Genomic DNA, 13,268 nt, shown 5'->3' with positions numbered 1-13,268 from the left:
AACTGTTTAGTTTACATTCCTACATGGAAAGATGATGTGTATGATTCATGAGACTTCAGTATTAGGGTAGCTGAAGGGAATATGCGCATATATATATATGTTTATGTATATATGTATATGTGAGTATATATATAGTATATGTGTATATATATATATATATAGAGAGAGAGAGAGAGAGAGAGAGAGAGAGCAGGCACAGGGTGAGTTGAAGATGAAGGGAAGATACCTAAAAGAAATAAAATAAAATTAAGGGATGAGAGAGGAATATATTGAGAGAGGGAGAAAGGGAGAGATAGAATGGGGTAAATTATCTTGCATAAAAGTGGCAAGAAAAAGCAGTTCTGTAGGAAGGGAAGAGAAGTCAGGTGAGGGGGAATGAGTGAATCTTGCTCTCATCAGATTTGACCTGAGGAGGCAATACCATACATACTCAATTGGGTAACTTACCCCACAGGAGAAAAGGAAGAAGAAGATTAAAAAAGGGGGGGGGGAATGATAGAAGGGAGGGCAGATGGGGGTGGAGGTAATCAAAAACAAACACTTTCGAAAGGGGACAGGGTCAAGGGAGAGAATTCAATAAACGGGATAGATTAGGAAGGAGCAAAATATAGTGAGTCTTTCACAATATGAGTATTGTGGAAGGGTTATACATAATGATACGCATGTGGCCTATGTTGAATTGCTTGACTTCTTAGGGAGGGTGGGTGGGAAGGGAAGAGGGGAGAGAATTTGGAACTCAAAGTTTTAAAAACAGATGTTCAAAAACAAAAAAAAAATGTTTTTGCATGCAACTAGAAAATAAGATACACAGGCAATGGGGTGTAGAAATTTATCTTGCCCTACAAGAAAGGAAAGGAAAAGGGGATGGGAGGGGAGTGGGGTGACAGAAGGGAGGGCTGACTGGGGAACAGGGCAACCAGAATATATGCCATCTTGGAGTAGGGAGGAGGGTAGAAATGGGGAGAAAATTTGTAATTCAAACTCTTGTGAAAATCAATGCTGAAAACTAAATATATTAAATAAAAAAAATAAAAATAAAACATTACTTTCCTTTAAAAAAAAAGAAATTTTTCTTCATACCCCTTAAAGCAGGTTCATTGTAGCTATAAACACTTTATAGTAGGTATATACTTTATGTACATACACATATGCTTTATATATAGATAAAAACCATACTGTTTTTATCCCATACTTTACTACCTAGTTAGCATATTCCCCAAAATAAAATATGGTCCATGAATAATCTGAATAATCCCAATGGACCCTGCATCAAACAATGGGTCTTTACTAAATAACTATGAGATTCCTAGCAGTGTTGGTGTTGTTTGTCTCAAAAGAATAATAATGATGATAATAATAATAACTAAAATTCATATAGCACTTTAAAGTTTTAAAAGCAATGTCCATACATTATCTCATTTACTTTTCACTCTAGCTATGTGAGATAGTTCTAGTGGCCTGCCCATAATCAAAAGAAAGCTATTATGTAGTCCCTGCCTGTAGGGCATCTACAGCCTGTGTATCTCACAACTCCTCCTGGACTTAGCTTGTTGGAAAATTCCTAATCTTTATGCATCGTTATGCTTGAGAATTCCTAGCCTGTTTTGGTTTCTTTTCAAAAGTGATAGCACTTTAGTTCCCTTGAAATAGTAAATATAAATATTTATTTAGTAAACACAAGTAGTATCTATTATGCTCAGGTCACTGTACTAAAGGAGCACCAACACCAGTTACAGCTGAGGAAGAGGAAATCTAGATACTTTGTCTCACAAATCCTAGAGTACTAGAAACAAGAGGGCAAGACTTGCATCTTTATAGAAAATTTTTCTGTGTAATAACAAGGTATTTCTTTATGTAACAACTAGTAAGCTTAAGGAATTTTTCTATCTCAAAAAATGGTATAGGCAGACATTATGAACATTTTAGAAAGAATTTAGACATTTGTGGAGGTTAGATAGGATTAAGGGAAATTAACAGTGTTGTTAATATAAACACGTTTAGAATAAAGTTCAAACCCTTTGTTAAGGATGTTGTGGAAAGTGATCAATGCTTTAGAATTCAAAATATATTTAATATAGCTCATTAGGGAAACCTTAATAATCTACTAGAATTTTTCAAGAGCAATTAAATATGTTGACAAATTGGGATCTGAGTTTGTACTTTATTTAGACTTTCCGGAAGCTTTTGACAAATGTGCATATCTTCAGTGCTTCAAAGAAGATTTTTAAAAACTCAGTGAGTTACTTTGAGACTAAGAGAATATATTGTTATACATGGTGTGTTAGGGCCTTTTCTAGCCCTGCTGGCCCATTCATAAATGTAAGATTTTCCAAAACAAGAAATATTGAATGGAAATACTGAATATTAACCTTTTCACTGTGCCCACTGCATGCTTAAGGAGCTAGAGAATGGCTCAAATAGAGTTTGAAGTTAAATTAGAAACTCAGGCTGTGGATAAACTTTTGCATATTTGTTCTTTGTATATGCTCATGACTATTGGTGTGGGAGGTTGCGGGGGGGGGGGGGGGGGGGGAAGGAATATCTTAGTCTAATAAAAGCCATGAGAATTAAGCCCTTGATCCATGAAAACTGGCCCAAAGTTAGCTATGAAATGAGTTGGATTTTCTTTCCCCTTCCTTTTTCTCTCTCTGCAACCAGGACATATAGGTTTTTATATAATGCATTTTATTCATGGATTTCTTTCCTTTTCCTTTCCTAATATGTGCTGGTTTACCACAGAATCACTCATAGAGAGAGATACTTGCCACCCAATACAAAAATTAAAAAGGTTAGGAAAATTTGATCAATTCTTCTTTTTAAGCATCCTGTAAACTCAAAATCATTCATTCAAATGGTGTCACTTTGTTGGGCCTAAGTCAAATGGAAAACTGACTTACAACTAATGCCTCACATTTTCTCACAGTTATTGCCACAAGGTAGATAGTACAAGTATTATTGCCCTATTTTACAGGTGAGAAAACAGCTTCAGGGAGGTTAAATGACATTGAGCAGGATGATGAAGGGCTTCAAGAGCATACCATATGAAGATCATTTGAAAGGATCTTGAATGCTTAGTCTGGAAAGGTTTAGGATGGGAGAGACATGGGTAAACAATAATGATATATCTTGAAAAGCATACTTTCTACAAATAAGGTAGTGTCTCTCTACAGTTTGCCCTGATCTGACCATATCTGGAGACTTGTATTCAGTTTTATATGCTACATTTTAGGAAAAACATTGATAAGCTGATAGGCATTCAGATAGAGGAGGGTAACCTGGATGGTCAAGGACCTTTAGTCTATATCATATAAGAACTGGTTGAATAAACTGGTAATATTTTGCCAGGATAAGAAGAGAATGAGATAAAACATTACAGTTGCATTCAGCTATTTGAAAGATTATCATTTAGAAGAAAGAGTAGACTTGTTTTGGTTGATCGCAAAAGGCAGAATGATAAGCAATGCAAAAATTGCAGAAAGATAAATTTAGGCTTGATATCAGGAAAAACTTCCTAATAATTAGAATACTCCAAAAGTGGGTTGATCTGCTTCATGAGGTACTGGATTTCCTCTCACTTTGCAGCCTTTAAACAGAAGCTGAGTGACCACCAATAAGGATTCCTTTTGGGTATGGGTTATACCAGATAGTAGTTGAAGTACTTTAAAATTTTGTGAGAAAAAGATAAGGGAGAAAAAAGATAACGTGCAAGTAAAACAACTCTAACCTAACCTATTTAGACCTAACCTGTTTTATTATTGATAACAAAAAATGAGATATAAATGAAAGAGAAAATAGATGTTTGTTACAATAATTTCTTATGGGTGTTTTCCTGTAAATCAGTTTTCATAATGGCAAAACCAAAAGATCCTAAAAAGTACCTCAGTAAGCAAATGTGTGATTAGTTTGCCAAGCAGAAAAAGGTAGAAATAAACAAGTTAACAAGTTTGATCCAGAATTAAACCAAAAGAGAAGCATGGGATAAATTGCCTTCAGGAACTTTCAGAGCTCTTTTAATGGTTACAAAATTCTCCCAGAAACAAAAATGAATCACTCTTTTAGTACCAGTATTGTGTGGCTATAATGGATGGAATACTGTATCCAAAGATTAAAAAGTGAGTGTCACTGAGAAAGCAATGGAGAGGTGTATGGTGGGCATAAGCAGGCTGCAATATATAACTATTAAGGAAGTACTAAGAAGAACCTGTATATTCAAAAAAAATGAAGAAGATGAACTAACATTGTGTCAGCATTAAGGGTTGACTGTACAGCTTGTTCCGTTGGCATCTTGGTGTCACAATGAATAGAGTGCCGGTCCTGGAGTCAGGAAAGCCTGAAGTTTGCTATCTTTATTCCCTAGGTAAGTCACTTAGTCTCTGTTTGTCTCAGTTTCTTCATCTGTAAAGTGGAAATAATAATAACACTTACATTCCAGGGTGGTTGTGAATGTCAGCTAAGATAATATTTGTAAAATTCTTTGCCAACTTTAAAGCATTATTTAAAGGCTTTTATTATCATGCCAATAGAAATCAAGGAAAGCTTCTAGCACTTTCAGTGAGCTCCCCATGGCAAATTTATGGGAAAGCTTGAAAAAGAATTGCCCAGGATAGGCAGGCATGGGTTGTAATTTACTCCATCTGTCTGTATTGACAAGTTCATCTATCTATTTGTACATTGGAATTATTTCAGTATTGTTTCAGCTATTCATCTTCCCCTTCTCTGAATTTTAGTAATATTATGTCTAACAATTTAGACCAGGACTTGCCTACCTTTTTTGGTCCCATTACTTTTTAACTTTAAACAGACATTTTCATACTCCCCATTCAGTATAAAAGGTAATAAATTCTACCATTTGTCATGGACATGTGCTTGAGAAATAAAATAAAACATTAATAATTGTAAAAAATTTCAATATGTAATTTTTAGTTCCAGGACTTTCTGTCATACCTAAACTTCATTTTACATATTGGCTCCTTGAACTTTTAGGGAGCAGGGCCTATCTTAATTTTTCTGTTTTCTTTCCAATCCACAAATTTTTCGTGGGAATTTTTTATTAGTTATTTACCAAATATTTCCTATATCCTTTTACAAAGCTTCTTTTCCCCCATTTTACAAGGCTTCTTTTCCCCCACCTGTGAGTACATATACCCCAAGTTGGGAACCTCTGTTATAGACTAATTGTTTCATATCTACCACTCTTATCTCCATAGTTAAATCTGTTTTCATGGTGAGAGGTTCTTTTTATTAGTGGCCTTTTTAAAAAATTGATGCTTGGTACTACTCTGCTTGATTGTAAACTCTTTGATAGCAGTGACCATGAATTTATAATTCACCTTTGTATTTCTCACAGTACCCTGTGCTTTGAAGGCACTCTGTAAATGTTAAGTAATTGAATTATCTTCTTATATGCATTCTCCTGATGACCTTTACAATCTGAGAGTATTGAAAAATTATCTTTATTGAATAAAATATTACCATGATCCATATTTTTATGTGATCTCTACTTGGGTGTTGATGTGTGAGAGCATATGTATAATACATCCTCTTGCTTAACAACTATTTCAGGCTCCAATTTCTTATCTATGGCTGACCAAGAAGTCTGATCATGACAGTAGAGATCTATTGGACAGCCCTAGAAGGGATTAAAAACTCCCATACTCTACAAGCAGGTTTAGAAACCACAGATCATAGGTGTGTGCTTATTCTAGTAATGAGCATTCTGTGATGATATATGAATTTAGTAACAGAACAAGGATCTTGATTTTCTGACTTTCCTTCCTTCTCATGTCATAGGTATTCAAAGTTGGAATATAAAATTATTTGACATTGATAGGTTAGTTTCCTGCCTTATAAAAGTAGGGGTTAAAAGCTATTGGATATATGATGCTAAATTTCTCTTTTCCCTCACCTTTGTTTTTTTTTTTTTTTACAGACTCAGAATACTCATATTACAACTTAATCTTGAAAAAAGCAGGACAATTTTTAAACAATTTGCAGATCAACCTCTTAAAATTTGCCTTATCAATAAGGGCATACTCACCAACTATTCAAATGTTTCAACAGGTATGTAAAATTGGCTCGTCTATATTTAGTATTCCAAATACATTGCATAGAAAGCCATATTAATTATTATGACCTACTGGTAACATTTTATTTGTGAACCAAGCATTTAAAAAATAAGTGTAGGTAGTGTATGATATGGTATTTCCCTGGTTTGGGTGTGTTCACATATGTGTTGGGGAATGGGATGGATAAAAAAAGGAACATGTTTGTGTCTTTGTAGAATGTAATTTGAAATTTTACAAACCTTTAATGTAAATTTTGAATTCAATATTTCCTAGAATAAAGTTGATCTTGTAGTTTTTCCTCTAGGCCAAAAACAAAATTCAAAATATTCTCCATGATTTTTCTTTACTTTTAAGTTTTTACTCTAATTAGAACAACAGTTTGATAGTTGTCGATTAATTTTAATCAAATAAATATGTTAGTTTAAAGTTGGATTGCAATGAAACCTTTCTAGTTAAGTCTAATCTTTGTAATGTTAGATTGCTGCTGATGAACTACCACCAGAAGATTGCAGTGCATTTGTGGTTATTCATAAGGAGTGCACCTGTAAAACTAATGAGATTAAAAAGCTTCTGAAAAAGACTTCTGTAAGGTAATGAAATTAATATCTATAGAAAAAGAAGTAGTTCATAAATAATTGTATGGTTTTATAGATATTTTCAGTTCTAGTATGTAAGCTTTTAAAATTATCCATCTATATTTCTAATATTGCTATAAAATAAAGTATTTTGATGTTTTATTGCTAATTTTGTCATCACTCATTTTAGTTTAAAATACAAATATTTGTGAAAATTTTAAATAGAAATTTTCTTAAGTCATAAATAGAACATGTATTCAACATTGATTGCTTAAGTATCTATTACAAACATAAATTGAGAAATAAACAAAAGGTTAATTAGTGAAATGAAACATCCTATTTCCCCAGGAGTTGTTTATTCTGTATCTGCATTTACTTTGATCTGTTATCTCATTGGTATAGGACTCAGGGGTGGCGAACCTGCAACCTCGAGGTCACATGTGCCCTTCTAGGTCCTTGGGTGCAGTCTTTTGACTGAGTCCAAGTTTGACAAAACAAATCCTTTTATTAAGGAGATTTGTTCTGTGAAGTTTGGATTCAGTCAAACAGCCGTACTTGAGGACCTAGAGGGCCACATGTGGCCTTGAGGCTGCAGGTTTCCCACCCCGGGTAAATTTTCCATTGAATTAAATTGAAATCTTTCAGTGTCTACTAGTCCTATGCAATTTTCTCCCATACTTTTCTATAAATTCTCAATAAATGATCTTTCCATTTTGTTACTGTCTTTGCTCAGGTTCTTTTAATGTTTTGTGTATCCTCACCTTTTTGATGCTTAAGTATCTCAATTCTTTTACTGTATATATTTGTAAATATGTAGGGGGTTCTCTGTGTTTATATATCCTTGTTATCTTTTATACTACTCATATTCTTTTACTGCATATATTTATAAATATGTAGGGGGTTCTGTGTGTTTATGTATCCTTGTTATCTTTTATACTACTCATATTTATATTAGTGTTGACAATATATGGACTGGTTGGGGCACAGTCAGGGTCTATACTTTGATTATTATTTGGGTCACTTGAAATTTTTATTCTCTTGAAATTATTGTATTCCATGATTTGCAGCCATTTCATATCACCAAGAGAATACTGGTATTTAAAAAGATGGATTTTGTGTCAATGAATAGCTCAGGTTTGTTAAGTACATATTTACATATCTAGGCATAAATAATTGTCCAATTAAATAGCTAAAATGTCAGTGGAGGGGCAGAGAAAATTAGGAAGATAGATTGAGAGGGGAGTGAGGGCAACAGTTAAGAGGTAACATATCATTTCATTCCAATTTTATGTTGTAGGGTTTTTTTTCAATTTGTTGATATAGTAAAGGACTTGTAGTCCAGATACATGACCTAATCTTAACAATATGCATTTTTCATACACCTTGTCTTTCTATGTGAATAATTTAGGTTGATCTCTTTTCAGTGATATGGATGTAATATCCACTAAGATGTTGTGGGCCTCCATCCAACTGGTGGAATGTGAAATGTAAATTAGGCAAATAATGGTGGCAGTGTTAGCAAAAATTCTAACAGGTTTATGGTTATTAAATGTACCCTTTTCAAAAAAATTAGTTTAAAGAGACTTGAATTTAGACATTCTATCCCTTTATTCCTGTTATTTATTTTTCATGATGAACTTAAAAACATTAAATTTTCAACATAAAAAACAGAAAATATTGTATATGAAGTTGTGGGTTCTTATGTACAGTTTATTCTTAAATATATATTTAATTTTTAAAAGTAGTAACAAAACTTCCCTTCTGAGCTTCCTTCTACTCTCTTCTGTATACTATTAAAATATTCCATTGACACTTTTATTTATTTTCTCTTTTTGGGGGGCATTATTATTACTATTCACCAATTTGTGACCCCTCCTTTCATTACTTCACCATAGAAGCCTACTTTGTATCAGATGTACATAGTCAAGCAGAACAAATTGATACATTGACGTGGCTAATAATGTTATATCTCATTCTGTACTTCTAGACCACTCTTCCAAGAAATGGGATGCATATTTCATTATAAGTCTTCTAAAGTGAAAATTGGTCACTGCACTATGTTATTTTATTCATTGTATAAATTGTTCTCCTGACTCTGTTTACTTTACTCTGTCACATCTTAGGAGTTTTATGTTTCTCTGAATTCCTGAAGTTTGCCAGTTCTTGCACTGTAATAATCTTCCATTCATTCATATGCATAATTTGTTCACAATTTGCCCAAATTGATGGCAACCATATTGTTTCCAGTTCTTTGCTATGGTAGAAAGGGTACTTTGATATGTTTGTTCTTATGGGTTGTTTCCCTCTTTTTTTGACTTGCAGTTTAGTGACTTTTGAGTTATTTTCGAAATTGTTTTACAGAATGGCTAGATCAATGCACAGCTCCACCTCTAATGCATTAGAATTGTCAGACATGCAGGAATGCGCTCTCGCTCTCTCTCTATCTCTCCCCCACACCACACTCTCCTGAAAGGCAGTGCAGCTAATAGCTCTTTTATTTGTTTTAGTAATAATTTCATCCTGAAGATTATGGAGGAGGGGGGCCAAGATGGTAGCTGGAAAACAGGGACTCGCTTAAGCTCTTCCCCAAAATCCCTGCAAACACCTGTAAAAACTGGCTCTGAACAAATTCTAGAGCTATAGGACCCATGAAATAACAGAGGGAAACAAGTCTCCATGGATACCCTGGATGGTCACTGGGAAGGGTCTTTCGCACCATGCTGGGAGCAGAGTGCAGCCCAGCCAGGACAGACCAGACCAGGGTCAGGCAGAGCAGGCTTTAGGGCCATGAGTCACTGAGCTGTGGCAGTTACCAGACTTCTCAACCCACAAATGCCAAAGGCAACTGAGCAGGTTAATAGGATCTGCATGAGAGAAGACCACTGTTTGGCCCCAACCCCAGTGGGTGGTGGAGGTGGCACAGAGATGGTGGCAGCAACAGGAAGCTCCTACAATTGCTTCCACAGGTCCAGAGGCAGCTGCTTCTGGCCCCAGGCCCACCTGGTGGGAGGAATCAAGTGACAGATCAGATCAGGAGTGCAGGGATTGCCTTGCTGGTACAGATTCAGGATTCTCTTACTTTGCTCTGCTTGGATCTGGGTTGTGGTCCTGGTTGGTGGTTCTTGGGGGGAGGTGGGGAGGAGCACTGGTGTGGCAGAGCTTGCAGTGACTGGAGTAGAAGTAGCTCTGAAAACAGCAGCGCAAGGCCCCTAAGTCTTGGAACAAAGTATTCTCCCTTCTGAAGTCACTCATACTCTGACAAAAAGCTCAAGGATCAAGTAGTTGGCTGGAAACATGAGCAGGCAGTGAAAAAGGACTCAGGCTCAGATTCAGACTATAGAATCTTCTTTTGGTGACAAAGAAGATTAGAACATACAGTCAAAAGTCAACAAAGTCAAAGAGCCTAAATCAAAAGACTTCAAGAAAAATACCAATTGGTTTCAGGCCATGGAAGAGCTCAAAAAGAATTTGGAAAAGCAAGTAAGAGAAGTAGAGGAAAAATTGGGAAGAGAAATGAGAGTGATGCAAGAAAATCATGAAAAACAACCCAACAACTTGCTAAAGGAGACCCCCCAAAAATACTGAAGAAAATAACACCTTAAAAAATAGACTAACTCAAGTGGCAAAAGAGCTCCAAAAAAACCAATGAGGAGAGGAATGCCTTGAAAGGCAGAATTAGCCAAATGGAAAAGGAGGGGGCAGGTGAAAGGGAATGAGTGAATCTTGTTCTCACCAGTATTGACTTGAGGATAGAATGACATACACACTCAATTGGGTACCTTATCCTACAGGAAAGTAGGGGGTAAGCAGATAAGAGAGGGGGAATGATAGAAGGGAGGGCAGATTGGGGGAGGAGGTAATCAAAAGCAAACACTTTTGGAAAGGGACAGAGTCAAGGGAGAAAACTGAATAAAGGGGGACAGGATAGGATGGAGAGAAATATAGTTAGTGTTTCACAACATGACTATTATGTAAGTGCTTTCCATAATGATACGTGTGTGGCCTATGTTGAATTGCTTGCCCTCTCTAGGAGGGTGGGTGGGGAGGGAAGAAGGGAGAGAATTTGGAACTCAAAGTTTTAAAAACAAATACTCAAAAAAAGTCATTTTTACATGCAACCTCCTGAAAAAAATCCCAAAATGAAAATAAGAAACATTACAGCCAAAATCCAGAGCTTCCAGATCAAAGACAAAATACTACATGCAGTCAAAAAGAAAGAATTCAAGTACCGAGGAACCACAATCAGGATCACACATGACTTAGCAGCCACTTCTTTAAAGGAATGTAGATGATATTCCAGAAGATGAAGACTGTGGACACAGAGCCAAGAATAACTGACCCAGCAAAAATTGCATATAAGGAAGGAGGAAGAGGACTGCCAAACATTCCTGATGAAAAGACCAGAGTTTCAGAGAAACTTTGAAGTTCAAACACAGGAGTGATGAGAAACATAAAAAGGTAAATAGAAATAAACAATGCTAAAGGACTAAACAAGAATAAACTGTTTACATTGGAAGAACCAAGTGATCAAAGACCCCCAGACTGAGCTCAGAAAACAGCAGCACAAAAAAAAAACTGAAGCCCATGACATTATCCCCTATACCTCAGGACTAGAGCCCAACTCTAACATAAAGTTAGCAGCCAGAAAACAGGCTTCTGGAAAAAAAATGAGCAAGCAAAAGAGAAAGAATCCAACCATAGACAGCTGCTATCGTGATAGAGAAGATCAGTATTTGAACCCAGAAGACAGTGATGTCAAAACAACTGTTTCTGAAGTCTCAAAGAAAAATCTAAAATGGTCATAATCCCAAAAAGAGTTCTTGGAAGAACTTAAAAAGGACTTTAAAAGTCAAAATAAGAGAAGATGAGTGAAAATTAGGGAAAAAAACAAAAGTAATGCAAGAATATTATGAAAAGAAAGTCAATCAATTGGAAAAACAGATCCAAAAACTTACAGAAGAAAATAGCTCCTTAAAAATTTGAATTGGGCAAGGGGAAGCTAATGACTTCACAAGACACCAAGAAATAATAAAATATGATCAAAAGAATGAAAAAAATAGAAAAGAATATGAAATATTTCGTTACAAAAACAACAGATCTGGAAAACAGATTGAGGAGAGACAACATAAGAATCATTGGACTACCTGAAAGCTATGATAAAAAAAAAACTAGATATGCTAAAAAAAAATTCTAGGCACTATACTTCAATAAATTTTTAAGGAAAAGTGCCCTGAAGTTTTAGATCTAGAGGGTTGTATAAGTAAGGTCGTATCAATAATAACAATGCAGATGATAATTGTCAAAATGCCTATGTGCTTCTGTATTGCAAAGTACCACATAGAAGGCAGAAGAAGTAAACCATTTATTCAGACACCAGAGAACCATATCCCACAAGCCATTTATCTAATTAGAGCAGTAAAACGATTCAATACACAATATCACAAAATGGAGCCTCGCCATCCCAAAACCTCTCTGACTCCCTGCTGGGGTCTTCCCAAAAACAAATTCACAGCACAGCTAAGTCAGCCTGTTCAGCTCTAACTATCACGACGGCAGCCGTTAGCAGCCATAACTGCTTGCTCTCTCGCTCTCTCTCTCTCTCTCTCTCTCTCACTCTCAGCATTTCCTGTGACATAACTTCCTTTTCCTGCCAGGAAGCTGCTCCCACCACATGTGACTTAGGCTTCCTGTCACATAAGCAGGTCACATGGCCTATTAATGGGTGGGAAAGATCTTCAAACATAAATTGCTACTACAAGGGTAAAATACAAATTGAAAAAAAAAAATCCACTGCTCACCAACTGAAAGAGATCCAAAGATGAAAACTTACAGGAACATAATAGCTAAATTTCAAAGCTCCCAAGTCAAAGAGAAAATAGTACAAGCAACTAGAAACAATTTAGATACTGTGGAACTTTAGTCAGGATAACACAAGCTTTAGCAGCTTCTACATTAAAAGACCAATGAGCATGAAATATAACATTTCAAAGAACAAAGGAACTGGCTTTGCAGCCAAGGGTAACTTTCCCAGCAAAGCTGAGTGTACTCCTGCAAGGAAAAAATTTGATATTTAATGAGTTGAAGGACTTTCAGGTACAGAAAATATAACCTTCAAGAATAAAGAGAAACATAAAAAGGTAAACACAAAAAACAAATTATAAGGGATTTAATAAGGTTAAACTGTTTACTTCTTATATGGGAAAATGTTATCTGTAACTCTTAACAATGTTCTTACTACGGAAGTTTGAAAGAGCATACATAGATAAGAGGTTTGTTGTTGAGTTGATGCTGGGATGATCTTAAAAAATAAAATTGGGTAGGCAAAATGGAGCAATTATCTTATACAAGTGAATTATGAATAGAACTGTTAACAGTGGAGGGTAGGAAGGGGTGGAGGGCTGGTAGTGCTAGGACTTTATTCTCATCTGAACTGTGTTAAAGGGGGAATAACATATACATCTAGAAGGCTAAAAGTCTTCTTAACTCACAGAGAAATAGGAGGGTCATGGGATAGGATAATAAAGGAACTCTTAGAAGGCTCTATGGTTAAGAAATAAAAGGGCAATAGGATAAGATAAGGGAAGGATGGGTAAATGAATAAATAGAAAGGTAAAGGGAGAGGATAATG

General features: G+C 35.6%; 1 protein-coding gene across 1 annotated transcript in view; it reads left to right on the top strand.

Annotated features, from left to right (window-relative positions):
• UGGT2 (UDP-glucose glycoprotein glucosyltransferase 2) overlaps positions 1-13,268 on the top strand; it is a 256,148-nt gene that overhangs the window by 27,979 nt on the left and 214,901 nt on the right. The window contains exons 3-4 of the mRNA XM_036755774.1: positions 5,930-6,060; positions 6,543-6,655. Of these exons, the coding sequence (XP_036611669.1) occupies positions 5,930-6,060; positions 6,543-6,655 (244 nt within the window). The remainder of the gene's footprint in view (positions 1-5,929; positions 6,061-6,542; positions 6,656-13,268) is intronic.

Source organism: Trichosurus vulpecula, chromosome 4 (genome assembly GCF_011100635.1).
Source record: "Trichosurus vulpecula isolate mTriVul1 chromosome 4, mTriVul1.pri, whole genome shotgun sequence".
Taxonomy (NCBI): Eukaryota; Metazoa; Chordata; class Mammalia; order Diprotodontia; family Phalangeridae; genus Trichosurus; species Trichosurus vulpecula.
This window is presented reverse-complemented; position numbering and strand designations above follow the sequence as displayed.